The sequence below is a fragment of the Coturnix japonica genome, chromosome 33 (genome assembly GCF_054131305.1).
Source record: "Coturnix japonica strain WE chromosome 33, WE-NBRP24, whole genome shotgun sequence".
Taxonomy (NCBI): domain Eukaryota; kingdom Metazoa; phylum Chordata; class Aves; order Galliformes; family Phasianidae; genus Coturnix; species Coturnix japonica.
The window spans coordinates 463,341-477,266 of record NC_140695.1 but is presented as its reverse complement, the minus strand read 5'-3'; the positions used below and the strand labels follow the sequence as shown (position 1 = coordinate 477,266).

At 46.6% G+C, this 13,926-nt stretch overlaps 1 protein-coding gene and 1 long non-coding RNA gene across 2 annotated transcripts; one reads left to right on the top strand and one right to left on the bottom strand.

Moving 5' to 3' along the window:
• Nucleotides 1–3,127: 3,127 nt before the first annotated feature.
• On the bottom strand, nucleotides 3,128–5,921 carry LOC146755305 (uncharacterized). The gene is made up of 3 exons (XR_014938142.1): nucleotides 5,856–5,921; nucleotides 4,302–4,376; nucleotides 3,128–3,396 (listed from the first exon to the last, which is right to left on the bottom strand). It is a non-coding gene; the product is annotated as an uncharacterized LOC146755305 (long non-coding RNA).
• Nucleotides 5,922–6,312: 391 nt separating this feature from the next.
• Nucleotides 6,313–8,342, top strand: LOC146755304 (inositol 1,4,5-trisphosphate receptor-interacting protein-like 1). The gene has a single exon (XM_085525677.1). The coding sequence runs from the start codon at nucleotides 6,313–6,315 to the stop codon at nucleotides 8,080–8,082; it is 1,770 nt and encodes a 589-aa protein (XP_085381803.1). The 3' UTR covers nucleotides 8,083–8,342.
• The last annotated feature ends 5,584 nt before the right edge of the window (nucleotides 8,343–13,926 follow it).

Genomic DNA, 13,926 nt, shown 5'->3' with positions numbered 1-13,926 from the left:
GTTTGCGATCAAAGAGTTTGCCTGCCTGAATTCTTTTGAACTCATCTGTTGCCTGTAGCCTTGCCAAATTAGGCAACACCATGGTTAGCCTGTGCAGGCAGTTCTACCCCACTGTCAGAAGCTTCTTATGAATGAGATCAGAGACAAAAATTTCAGTAGGTCTTCTCACAACAAAGTGGGAACCCTAAACAGAGCCTATAGCACTGGGGAGGCAAGAATTCTGGCTCATGTGAGGGCTGAGCCCCATAATTTGCCAGACTGGACATACTGTAACTCTAAACCCATTTCCAGATTAATTACACAAAATCTGCAAACCACTGTAAAATCATTTTCATCTGCAGAAAATATATTATGGTATTTCCTCTTCTTCTCAGATTCAGTGAAAGCAAATTTTCACATTCTCCTCTGAACAGACATTGCCAGGAAAACACTTTTGAATGTGATGTGTGTTATTCTCCCATAATTCAATCCTGTACTCTGAATGCCACAAGTGTCTCTGTTATTTTGTCTTTCATTAGGCTGCGAACTCAGATCAGGAACAGTGTCTCCCCATGCACTTGCAAAGTACCAGGAAAACCAATGACTGTGTGCTGTGAATGATGAATGTGAAGCTCACTTGACCGCAGACAGTGTAGGCCAAGGGCAGTTCTAAAAAACAACTGCCTGATGAAATACTTGTGTTTCTTTGTGACGCTGAGTTCAAAATGCTGTATAAGAACCAACAGCTTGAAAGAAAATAAATATTTCTATTCTTCATTTGCTTCAGGTTTAGGAGAGGGTGACCCAAGACTTCAATTAGGGTTACATCTATTCCAGAGTGAAGAACGAGCAAAGCAAATAAGCAGGCAGGCCTGGGAACAGACTTCTCAGAATGATGCAAAGATGATACACAAAAAACTTACAGGAACAATGTGTCCTAAGACACCTTCTATTTCTATGAATGTAGATCAAGTATAATAATGTGAGATTTTTAAATGAGTTAGTCTGATGGAGACCTTTATATTGCACATCTTTACTTCCATATTCCTTGCTCTCGGATTTCTGGTTATATACTGCTGGTTAAATGCTGCTAGCATTCTTCTTCTTGATATTTCTCTGGCTTGAATAACTTCTGCCATTACAGAATCAGTCTTGTCTGGAATAGAGGAGTCCTATTTCTATGATTTCACTATGTGTCTTTATGAAAGAAACATGTACCAGTCTTCAATTTGTTTTTGTTTCAATCTATATAGGACTTTCAGGACCCATTCCCAGATACAAATATTTGAGATTTTCAGTTCTGAATATCCTGTCTCAAAATACCCTGCAATATTAACTTAAAATTCCGTGCTTCAGTAGGAAGCCTCATGAATACCTGAATTAACTGAATACTTATAGAAAGCTGATACATGCAAAACTCATCCTATGAATTACACAAATGTTACCTAAAAGTGATCCTCGCATGGTGCTTTCCCAGATTTTTACATGTATGTTACCAGTGCATCCAATGATGTGATTTACGTTGGAATGGTTTTATTGGTCAGTTTTTGCAACTTTGGTCTTTTTTCTTGATCAAAGAATTTCCATTTTTCTCCACTAGAAAACAGACACATTGAAGACTGCTTCAGTGTCCTAAAGATGTATTGAATCGAGCTAACACAGTATTTTCTGGGTAAACTAAGCACGTGAAAAGTGATCTTGCTTTTTTATTTAAAATTAGACAAATGCTCATGAGCTCTGGGTCTGTTTCCAAGTTGAAGAGAAGTAGTTTTATTGATTTTAGTGCTCTCGATAAATTAGGAACGTGCTGAGAAAAATGCTCCACTCCCATGAGTTTGGAATTTATTTTCAAACTGAAGGGAATGTTTGCTGTGTTTACTGTGGTATTCAGGCACTGGGTTCCTTTCATCTTTCTCAAGATGCAGCTATATACAACTAGAGGATGCAAAGACAGTGAAGCATTTGTTGCTTTGTTTGTTTTGTTTTTGCATATACTGAAGGTTTTATTTCATCACCCACTTTCATGGAAGAATAATTCAGAATTAGTTCAAAGTAAAGGAGGCCTGAACTCCTTCCTTCCTCTAGCTCAGCAGAAACCAACATTTTTGGAAGATTTGCAGAGGAAGGAGCACAATGAAAAATGATCCCACTGAGTCTGGAGTCCAACCTGTCATTGATGCAATCCACACAAAAAATCAAAGCCAACCTTCCACAGACATTCTTTGACTGAGATGAGCACCACATGCAGATTGAGGAGCAGACCTCGGTGATTACATTGCTCTGGTTGTGATAAAAGAAGGCAGCACTGGGAGGGATTCCCTCTGCTGGTCCTGGGGGGCCACAGTGATTCTTAGAAGGTCATCCTGCCTCTCTGGTCTGGGCTTGAGAGTGAAGGAGAGCAGTGTTGTGTAGATGAGCAAATCTATCTCATTTACCATTTCATGTTTTGAGAATGAATGAAAACAACTGAAAATCTGTCTCCACAACATTCTCATATAAATTATTTATATCAGGATTGTTTTCAGCCCATAGAGACTGCAAAGCAGTAAAGGTTCATCCGATCCCACAGGGATGGGCTGGCTGCTCTGATGGGGCACTGCCTGGGCTCAGCTCCATGCTCCCCCAGCAGCCCGTGCAGGCAGGCAGCAGCCAGTGCCTGCAGTCCATGCAGCCCCAGCACAGCACAGCCGGCGCACAGAAGGCTCAGCAGGTGCCGTTTCCCCCTCCTCCTCCTCCCAGCTCAGCACCCCGCAGTTGTCTCCACCAACTCTCCCGTGCAGCGTTAATGTGAGGGAAAACTGTGGCATCACCATGGTGCAACTCTGACTTCCCCTCATCCCTGATCAGTTCTCAGACAGGTGTCAAAAGAAACATGATTTCAGGAAAAAAGGGCATTAAGATGTCAGTATAGAGACAAACTCAACTTAGACTGTGAGCACATCTGTATATTCTTGATTATCTTTTTAAGAAAACTAAAAGAAATATTCCTGAGTGCTCCACTGGAAATAGTCAGCAAATAAGATTCAGTGTTCATGGAAGAAACCTCTATTATCTCTGAAACAAGTTAGCATAGCACGGGCAGTCAGCAGCCAGTGCTGCATTTACACACTTAGAATGAGAAAAGGAAAACCTGAAATTTCACACAGCATTGAAAAGAAAACTATTTTTGATATCTTAAGGCAGATGCTGGGTCGTGGTCTGATGTGTTGTGGTTCAGAAATAAAATAGGTCTTTAAAAGGAACAACAGCTCTCTTTTCTCTGGAGGAGAAGTTCAGTGAATCCTTTCAATTTCCAAAGGCGTAGAGGTCAGACTGCCCCATGCCCTCACTGTGTGCTTTCTGCATGAGGCTGAGATGACTTGTGTGATCTCATAGGCATGGGCTGCTTTAAAGACTGCTTTATGCAGTACATTCTGCCTGGAAAAGCAAACTTACTTTTAGTATTCCTTCACACATGATTTTGCACAGACGGCTTCCCAGGGAGTTGAACTCAGCCTGCACTGTGAATGGTTTGAAAAATGTCTATTATTTAAAAGTTTCATTGTTAGAACTAAACCCGAACTGTTAAGAAGGAGCCTCAGCCACAACCAAGAACAAGTTCAAACTCAACAAAAAGAATTGCTGGCCATCTCTCCCGTTCTTGTCTTTTAAAGCTACAATAACAACAGAAAAACAATAATTCCAAGCTTGGGAGCACTTTAGCATCAGTCTTGCTGACAGGAGCACCTTCCTCAATTATATTTTCATCATCAGAGAAACTATGAGCCCACTGTAACTGGATAAAAGCCCTTCAAAATGAGAGCTTCCTTCAGTGTCTCACTCCCAATCAGAGGTGCTTCCACGTGGCAGCCTCCAGACCTCACAGTTTATAACAACACAATGACACTTAATGACATTTCTCATCGCATTTCTGTCTCACATGGGGAGTGCACCACTGGAGGGGATGCACTAGGCCATGTGTGAACTGACTGGAGAAGAACTGGAAATACGTCATCACTGTTTTGTTTAGAAAAGTACTTCTGACAAAAAATCACAGGTTTTTTGTGACTTCATAGAAAGATTTCTTTCAAAAATATGAAGTAAGACCTGCATAAAAACTTGAACAAGATAAGCATGATTTTCAGGTTAGTGAAAATCAAGCACATTAATAGACAGCTCCTGGTTTCTGCATACAGAGCTGATTTTCTCTCCGTTGTCTCACTTGAGGGAAATTGAGCAATAAATGATGGGAACCAGTGGAGAGCATCCTCCTTCCAGGGCTGCAAACTACATTTGTCTCAGTTGTGCACACAGTCTGCATTCACACTGTGGTGAGTGCTCACCTGTGAGTGTGCAGTTCAAGTGCTTGTCCGGATTTATTTCTTGGTTGTTAATGAGTATTCAGTTTAGTTGTTTACCTGAAATGCAAAAAGTAGAGATTGGAAGTTTATTGTCATGTGCAAAATTATTGAGGGTGCACTGGATAGATGCATAATGCAAGGGGCTTTGACTGGTTTGCCTACAGAGGAACCCACATTGGTGATTCTCTGAGCAGCAGCAGCAAAGCCTCACATGGAGGAGGCTGACCAGATTGCAGAAGGGGAACAGGATACAAACAGTTTGAGGAGCTGCTTCACTGACATTTCCAACACTGTTTTGGTAAAGGCCTTCGCTAAGCACAGTGACCTGAGATAAGCACAGAGTCAAGTTTAACATGCCTGAGAGGAGGATCTGGAGAGGAGGATGTCAGAAGTGCTCCAGTGTTACCATGATGACTGGCTTCCCACTTGCCCCCCATTGTAGTTGCACTGCTTGGCACTGGAAGGCACCAGCCTGGAGCTCCGGCTGCAAGGCTCCGCCAAATGCAGGAAACAACAGACACCCAGAGACTGGTGAAGTACAGAAATCTGAATGCTGAATTCAGATTCAGGAAAGAATAGGTCCTGTTTCACTGGGTTACACAGCTTCTGTTGGTTAATAATATTTATTGATATCCTTGTTACCGGAAACAGAGAAGAAGAGCGATTATCTTCTGTGGAGAAACCTACACTAGGGAACCTGCTGTAGCAGGGGATTTGGTCTAGGGGATCTCGTGAGGTTCAAATGACTTCCAACCCTGTTGATCTGGGATCTCCCCTGGCTTCAGGAGGTGACTCTGGCCTTACCTCCCAGAAGTCAATACAGCCATGGCTGGGAGCCTTGTGCTGCAGGCAGCAAGGTATGCAGGTGAAGCACAGCTGGTCTGACAGCTGCCATCACGCTCCTGTCCTACAGGGCTGTCTCCTTACCTACCAGACCACTCTGTGCCTGCAGGGCTGCCTTGGTTCAACACCCACAGGCTCCCAGCCAAGCCTTTCTCTGTTGGCCTTTGAGAAATATTCCTGCCTCGTGCACATGTGATTTTGCAACATGGGGTAGACAGCAGTTGCTCCTGCTGTTTTCTCTACAGCATAAGCTCACCCAAAGGAGCCAGAGCCCATGCAGCTGAAGAGGCTGCTGCACATGTGGGCATCCTAATCATCATTGTTAGAGCCCCTTTGAGCTGCTTGGATCGAGCCATCTGGCCTTTTGCTCAGAGGACGTTCAGACCACCGGTGGCTGAGGGAGCAATCAGCAAAGGGCTGTGTGATGTCAGGTGCTGAGACTTTGACATGACCGGCACTGATCTTCAGCTTTGTTCCCTCTGTGGCATTTCAGCACTAAAATGAGTTTCTGCATATGCTGCAAATTCTTATGTTTCCTCAGGAGCAGTAGTTTTGATTTTCCATTTCTGTCCAAATGATTTTCCAGGGACAGTGTGTTTGGAACATAACCTGTGGGGTGGCACATGAGGAGCACAGCATCCATGGGAAATACCACCCCATTTTATTTTAAAGAAAGGCCCGGGCAGCTCCCACCTGCTTAGTAAAGAGCGTCCCCAGGAGCTCTGTCCAGAGATATGCCTCCAAATTGAGGCAGTGCCGTGGCTCAGTGGCCATGTGCCCACCCTGGGCAGCTGAGAAGGGTGGAGTCGGGCAGCCCATTTGTGACATCAGCAGGAATGCATTGCATCACAATGCAGGGGATGGGTTTAGGGCCACAGGCAGGCAGCGCTGCTGCATTTTTGACCTGGGCCAATGGTGAGTGCAGCAGCAGGGGAAGGTCGGGCTGGACGAGGGATGTGGTGCAAACACCGGCCCCTGTGGGAGCACCACGGGCAGTGCTTGGAACTGTCCCTGCCAGCGCTGGCCTCGGTCCCTGCTGCCACCCAGCTCCCTCGTACCCACTGCTCCTACCTGAGCACAGGGCCATGCGGCTCCTGGCCCCGCTCCCTCCCAGCCCCACTGAGCCCCTCTCTCCCATCTCTTGCAGATCATGGCTTTGGTGTTTGTTCTCGCATTGTTGGTGCGGGCGCTAAGTGTCAGTGTCAATACTGATGTGCTCATGCTCGAGAACGTGCAGCGGCGCGAGGTTGATCTGCAAAAGCACATGATACCTCCGCAGCACGAGATTGAGCAGAGGAATGAGCAGCAGAGCTGGGTGGACATGTCATCTCTGCTCTTTGCTCTGCTGCAGCACTGGAAGATCTGTTTCAGTATGGGACTGATTCTGTTGCTCTTTTGGAACATGGTGCAGTCCCTAAAAATGAAAAAGCGTGATGAAAGCAGCAGTGAAAATGACAGCTCCAGTGGCAAGGAGGAGGCATCGGGAGTGAAGGAAGAGGAAGAGGAAGAGGTGGAAAAGGAGGAACAGGAGGAACATCAGGAGGAACAGGTGGAACAGCAGGTGCAGGAGGAAGAGGAACAGGTGGAACAGGAGGAACAGCAGGTGCAGGAGGAACAGGAACGGGTGCAGGAGGAACAGGTGGAACAGGAGGAACAGCAGGTGCAGGAGGAGCAGGTGGAACAGGGCGGACAGCAGGAGCAGGTAGAACAGCAGGAGCAGGTGGAATTGGTGGAAAAGGAGGAACAGGAAGAAGAGGAGGATGACGAGGAAGAAGACTTCAAAGATTCAGCACTGACAAAATTTCTCACAAGGCGTGCCCTGGAAAAGGTGGAAGGAAGGGCCACCAGGTGCCCTATAGTGGAGGAGCTGATGAACGAGCTCGTGCAGACCTTCAGATTCATCTGGTCCAACAGCTTCTTCCCGGTGCTGCAGCCTGCCATTGGGGTGGGCAGTGCCTTTGAAGGCTGGAGTCCCCAGGAGTGGGACAATGTGTACTGCCTGCTCGTGCCCATAGAGCCTCCCCCCGGGCACACCTTCCTCCTGGAGCTGGGAGATGAAGGGCACGGGCTGGCAAGGAACTCCCGCGTCCGTGTGGAGCTTCAGTGCATGTGCCAAAGGGAGAAGCAGCTGGGGAATGTGCTGTGCTTCCTCCACCACCATGAGGAAGAGCTGAGCCAAAATCAGGACCCCAGCCTGCTACAGACTCTCTGCACTGACTCCTACCTGGATGTGGAGAGAACTGTCACCTGGTTCACCGTACAGGTGGCAGCAATCTGGAAGACCACCCACCACGCGCACGCCTACAGCCTGAAGGTGCTGCCTTCCAGACGCTCCTGCAAGCTCCAGCTGACAGAAGCCTACAGCGGGGAAAAAGTCCTCGTCGAGCTGCTGTTCGGGGTGCAGCAAGACTACTCGGACATCTACCTGACCAGCCAGAACACAGACGCCGGCTTTACGCCCAGCACAACATGGCCACAGAGCTGTGCTGTGGCAGAAAAGAAGTTCTTCCAGCACACGGCCAGGAGTACCGGACAGGACAGCTCCCACCTGCACTGCCTGACGTTGCTTGCCAGCATCTTAGTGGGCATGGGCTTTTCCACCTATGTCATCAAGACTCTTGTCCTCCACTGTTTGGTCATCATCCCTTTGAAGAAGTGGCGCAGGAAGTATTTCCTGAATCGGATGGAGAATCTCCTGCGGTACCTGCGCTTCTGCCTGGATGAGAAATGCCTGAACCACTTCTTCCTTGGCAGCAAGTCGGTGCACAGCACGATTGTCCTGCCGCAGTCCTTCCGATCCGCCAAGCCGCTCAACCTCTTCCAGCACCTGGAGGAGGACCCGGACGCCCACTCCATAGCGCTGCGTGAGTTCAGGGAGCTGAAAGATCGCTACATCAGACTGCTGCTGTTCGGACGCTGAGAGAGACCTTTGTCCGAACCCTTCTCTTGTTTTGGCTGCAAGCTCACATCCTGTGAGCAATAAGACTCTGAGACCTATTTAGGAGGCCAGAGGTGGCTGTTTCCTTGTGGCAGTCAGTGTCACGTTGGAGAGAGCTTACCAGTGGAAGATCCGGCCTGTGACCAAATGACTCCATTTTGGTATGGGAGATCTGGGGATGGAACCATTGTATCTTGTGAAGGCAAGATGCAAACAGATGCTTCCCTGCTCCCTCTGACGACCATCTCTACTGAAGATCAACATCTGAACTACGAGTCATGCTGGAAACCCAGTGGTGACTAATTCTCTCTTGCTTTCTACAAAGACTCTTTGCTTTTATTTCCTATCTCTTTTCTATCACCCGACTTCCCTTCCCCATTTCCCTAAACAACAACAACTTTTAATAAACTCTTATAAACTATATATCCTGTTGTGTCTCAATCTCGCCGTCGTGTGTACGTATATTGAAAGAATATAGAGGCCACTAAGATGGTCAGGGTGCTGGAGCAGCTCTCCTGTGAGAAATGGTTGAGGGAACTGGGCTTGTTTAGCTTAGAGAAGGCTCTGGGGAGATCTCGTTGTGGCCTTGCAGTACTTGAAGGGAGCGTATACAGAGGAGGAATTGCTGTGTCACGGTGTTATCTAGATCAATCTATGTCTGTGACGGGGAGGGGCAGTAGGCTCCTGTTCCCTCTGGCTCCCAGCGTATAGGAAGGGAAAATAAGAAAGGGGTAGGGAGATGGGAGCTGGACTCAAGGAAACAAACAGAGAAGTGGCAACGATCTAAGGAGGAAAACTTATTATTTTACTAATTACAATCTAATGGAAATTGAGGCTAATAAGCCAAGTAAAATAAAAGGGAAAGAGAGAGAGAGGTTTTCCGAAGACCGAGAAGCCTACTTTGAAACTGAAGGTGCCACGGCTTGGAAGCACACCCAGACTCGCTACCAGGCAGTTTGAGAGAGAGACAGCATCACTTCCGTGATGTGTTTCCCTCTCTGACTGTGAGACCCTCTGGGACATGTACTTGTTCTCTGTGCTCTATATGATGTTATGATGTGGAATACCAATAGAAAAATGTACAAAACCATGACATTGTGAGGGTGGGCAGTGATAGGACAAGGGGGAATGGCTTTAAATTCAGACAGGGAAAGTTTAGGTTGGATCTTAGGAGGAAGTTTTTCACTCAGAGGCTGGTGACGCACTGGAACGGGTTGCCCAAGGAGGCTGTGGATGCCCCATCCCTGCAGGCATTCAAGGCCAGGCTGGATGTGGCTCTGGGCAGCCTGGGCTGCTGGTTGGTGACCCTGCACACAGCAGGGGGTTGGGACTGGATGAGCACTGTGGACCTTTGCAACCCCGGCCATTTCATGATTGTATGATGGGTGACATAAATCGCTGTCTGATTATTGTTGCAATATGCTTCTTTTCATGTGCTCTTAACCAAATACTGCTGGTGTTGCCCTGGGTGTCCTGTTTGGGGTCGTATCCTGGTAGATGCTTTACGAATACAAATGGTGCATAAAGGCCTGTATAGTTCATTAGGACCAGATCTCATGTCCATCGATAGCAGTATTATATAGAAATAATATACCTTTACATATATAAAAATGATAGACCTTTCAGAAGGGTATATAAATGCAGCACAGTGGACAAACATATATTACTCTGTCCACCTGTTTGACAAAAATGTATATATTATTTTATACCCTGAAGCAGGGGTTTTAATATTCCTTCAACAATATTTTGATATAATCATCAATGACTATAACTGCTCTGCTCTGGATCTTCTTGTCATCTTTCTAAATGTCTGCTCCATTTTTTCATCATGTTGGACCAAAAATATAGCGTGGTGATGAACTACACAGGTCTGTTTTGTGCTGTAGATGCTTAGCCCTGGAAGTTTATCAGTAAATAAGAGAGATGAAAAATCCACTTTAGAGAGAGGATTAGGTAAAAAATTCAGCTTCTTGAAAGTAATCTGAGAGGTACTACTGACGTATTCGCCAATTAACCTGACTTATCCCAGGACTTCAACTGTCCCGGGGAGAGAGACACAAACATGGATGCCATCATGTCTTCTCTCAATATATTGCTCTGTCACACACCTTATATGCCATCCTAAATCCCGCGCAGACACGTACACCCGCTACGCAAAACCCGATGCACGCGAGAGAACCTATACACACACCTACCTAAACCCGCAGCCCACTAACTCTTAACCTACAGGCCTAACTCAGCTATTCTAGAACACTCCATCTACTCAGAACTACTGTATGCACTCATAAATCCTCGCAAAGACAACTTAGCACCCCAACATACTACAGAACTCTGTGATCAGTGGGAGGTTGGCACAGGTTTGCTGTTAAAAATGGCACTTTCTGCCCTTCTGTGTCCATGGGCTCCTGAAGGATTTGTAAATCCTTGTGCTAAAGGTGGATGAGGCTTGCACATCTCCTGCCACCCGATTATTACCTGTGCAGATGGAACATATCTCTGGGTTCTGCCTGCAGGTAGCAAGGACAGAGCAATCCCACATGGACAGGGACTTGCCAAGGTATAGCTGAAAGCAGGTGGTAGATAAGATGAATTGCCTTCCAGCAATTTGCAGCCAGAACGAGGAGAAATTTCATATGATAGTGAGCTGCAGTTCCTCCTATCAAACCTGACCTGGTGCTAAGCCTTCTAACAGCTATTGTCTCGGACCATTTAGAAGAGAGAGTCCCATTCAGCATTTCCTGTCCCTGCTGTTACCTGGAGGCTTTTTGCTGTGCTCTCACTGCTCCTTTCCATGCTGATCTTTGGGATGCTGCATTGCTGTAGCATCACTGAGGAGCAGTTAGAGAATCACAGAATCATCATCATAGACTCATAGGATGGCTGGGGCTGAACAGTACCACAATGATCATCTAATTCCATCGCTGGTGGCACCGCAAAGATGAAAGGAAGAGGCTTTGTGTTATAGGAGCATTGCCATGCAGTGCTGATTGCCTATAGGGTTTCAAGCAAGGAAACACCAAAATAATAGATCAGAGCACCCATGATTTTGTGTTGTGTTCACGACAGTATTTGGCCCCTTATTTGCTATGGTGAGTTTCATTTGCTGGAAACCTTCATCTCTCTTTTAAATGATCATTCTTTGGTTTGAATCAAGCTTTAAATGGGAGTCAGTGAATGCGCTCCTGGATTTCTGTATGTGTTTGCCCGGTGGGATAGGTTGTAGTTAAGTGAAATGCATGGTGTAAGCAAAGAGAAATTGCTGTATGCAAACCATAATTTTTGCGTACTTACTGTTTGGAGTGCTGATGAAAGGGATGTATCACAGCATTTTTATCATGTCGGCTGCTCTCCCTGTCTCACTGCCTGAAGGGTGGCAAAGGGCCCCTTTCATCTGGAGGATTATGAGGCCATCATGGTAAACAGCAACACCTGGTTGGGTTGACATTGTTGGAGCTTTCATCTTTTGTTCGAAGTTTTGAAGTGTTCCTTGTGGTTCTTTTGTTCCCCGAGTCATGACTTGATGTTTAGCGAGATCAGGTGTGCCCCAGTGGCGCAGTGGTTAAAGACGCCGCCTTGCAACACTGGGGCCCGGAGTTCGAATCCCCCCTGTGGCGCAAGTGGTAGAAGTGCCGCTTTGCTACACAGAGGCTCGAATACCGGGGGCTGGACTCGATGATCTCTAAGGTCCCTTCCAACCCGCACGAAACTATGAAACTATGAAACTATGAAACTATCAGGGAGGAGCAGCTTCTTGCTGGAGTCATTAATGTGGATGGGGAGGGGAGAAGACAGTGGCCAGCTGAGTGCTTCCAGAGTCCCAAGGTTGGGGATGGCCCTACAGGTTTGGAGCTCAGTTCTGGCTGCACAGAGGGTGCCTGGATCTCTGCTTCTGCTGCTTTCACCCCAACAAATGCTCCTTAAGAATGAAATGCAACATGCCGCTTGGCTTCATACCTCTTAATCCCAGAACAGGAGTCCATCCACAAGCGGATGAGAGAAACTGACAACAAAGGACTTAGCAAAGAGACACTGACAGAGTCAGTGGGCAGTGCTGCCAGTTTCTGCCTGCACTTGTAACCAACCACCCAGCCTTGCCACCATCACACTGGCTTCCTGAGCTCATTCATTTACTCTGGGGGGTGCCTGCAGGGCCTGGAGCGTGCAGGAGTGGAACGGGAGGCTGTCCATGAGGCACTGTGCTCGGGGGGATTTCCCTGGCTGGACCATTGCATGGTCTCTGCCTTGCAGCCTCTGAATGCAGACAGAGCCGGATCCTGGTGGGCGAATGCCAAAGAAATCTCTTAGTTGGTAGCCGAGTCTCATACTTGCCTTTATGATATTCTTTTAACATCAAAGTAAGATTCATATATAAAGCAGAGCACCCAAGAATATATCTCTAGTAATGGTGACAGTGAAATGTCATTTTTGGATGGAATGTTTTTATTTCCCTTCCTTTTTAGTCTCACCTTTTTTAGTTTTCTATCCACTGATTTTGCCCAGAATTTCCAGCCTGTGGAAATATATTCCCGTGTTTATTTAGCACTGCTGCTTTTCCTGCGCTAGCAGTATGGATTTAGACATTGGCTCATCCTTTATGCAGTTCAGAGAATGACTTCAGGAAAAGTCCTAATCCAGCAAAGGTGGATTCTTCAATAAGGAAAAATACAGCTCAGATTGCAAGAATAAAGATGGAATGGGTCTTTGCTGTGTTCTGCCTCTTCCAAGCATGTAAGATTTTTCACTCAGGGGTGGTGACCCCAGCACTTGCTCTTGTTGAACCTCATCCCATTGGCCCCAGCCTATTGATCAGCCTGTCCTGGTCTCTCTGTGGGGCCTGTTTACCCTAAGGCAGATCAGCACTTCCTAACAACTTGCTGTCATGTGCAAAATTATTGAGGGTGCACTGGATAGATGCATAATGCAAGGGGCTTTGACTGGTTTGCCTACAGAGGAACCCACACTGGTGATTCTCTGAGCAGCAGCAGCAAAGCCTCACATGTGGAGGCTGACCAGATTGCAGAAGGGGAACAGGATACAAACAGTTTGAGGAGCTGCTTCACTGACATTTCCAACACTGTTTTGGTAAAGGCCTTCGCTAAGCACAGTGACCTGAGATAAGCACAGAGTCAAGTTTAACATGCCTGAGAGGAGGATCTGGAGAGGAGGATGTCAGAAGTGCTCCAGTGTTACCATGATGACTGGCTTCCCACTTGCCCCCCATTGTAGTTGCACTGCTTGGCACTGGAAGGCACCAGCCTGGAGCTCCGGCTGCAAGGCTCCGCCAAATGCAGGAAACAACAGACACCCAGAGACTGGTGAAGGGTCCTAAACCAACAGGCGGTACCACCCTCATTTGTAAATACAAGTCACCAAGCCCTGGCTTAGATGAGCCAGGATCCTGTTCACAGGACTACAGACTTCTATGGAATAGCCATGTTCTTCTTTCTTTTTTTCTTCCTATTATAAATTTTGCAAACAGATCACTTAACCCAGAGCAGAACAAAACCACGTGTAATTAGCTGTGAAGTAAGTGACACCATTCAATTCATGAGAATTTTGTTTTCTGCTTGCTCAGAAGCACAGCACTCAGCACAGGATATGATCTGCAGTAAGAAAGGAACACATCTGACACATTGGAGTCCTACTGGGATTTGGCAGTTTATTTCCATGAGCTGATTGTCAACAGTGGGGGAATTAATGACCACGTTATAAGCAGTGTGCATCTGCACACAAGCACTTATGTTTGGCATGTATAGTGTCACACGTGCAATGAAATTAATTACAGAATTATGTGCAATTATGGTTATAAGTGTAACACATTAAGCA

Bases quoted from the DNA above. Each gene is read 5' to 3' on its own strand.
- LOC146755304 (XM_085525677.1), top strand. From the start codon at position 6,313: ATGGCTTTGGTGTTTGTTCTCGCATTGTTGGTGCGGGCGCTAAGTGTC.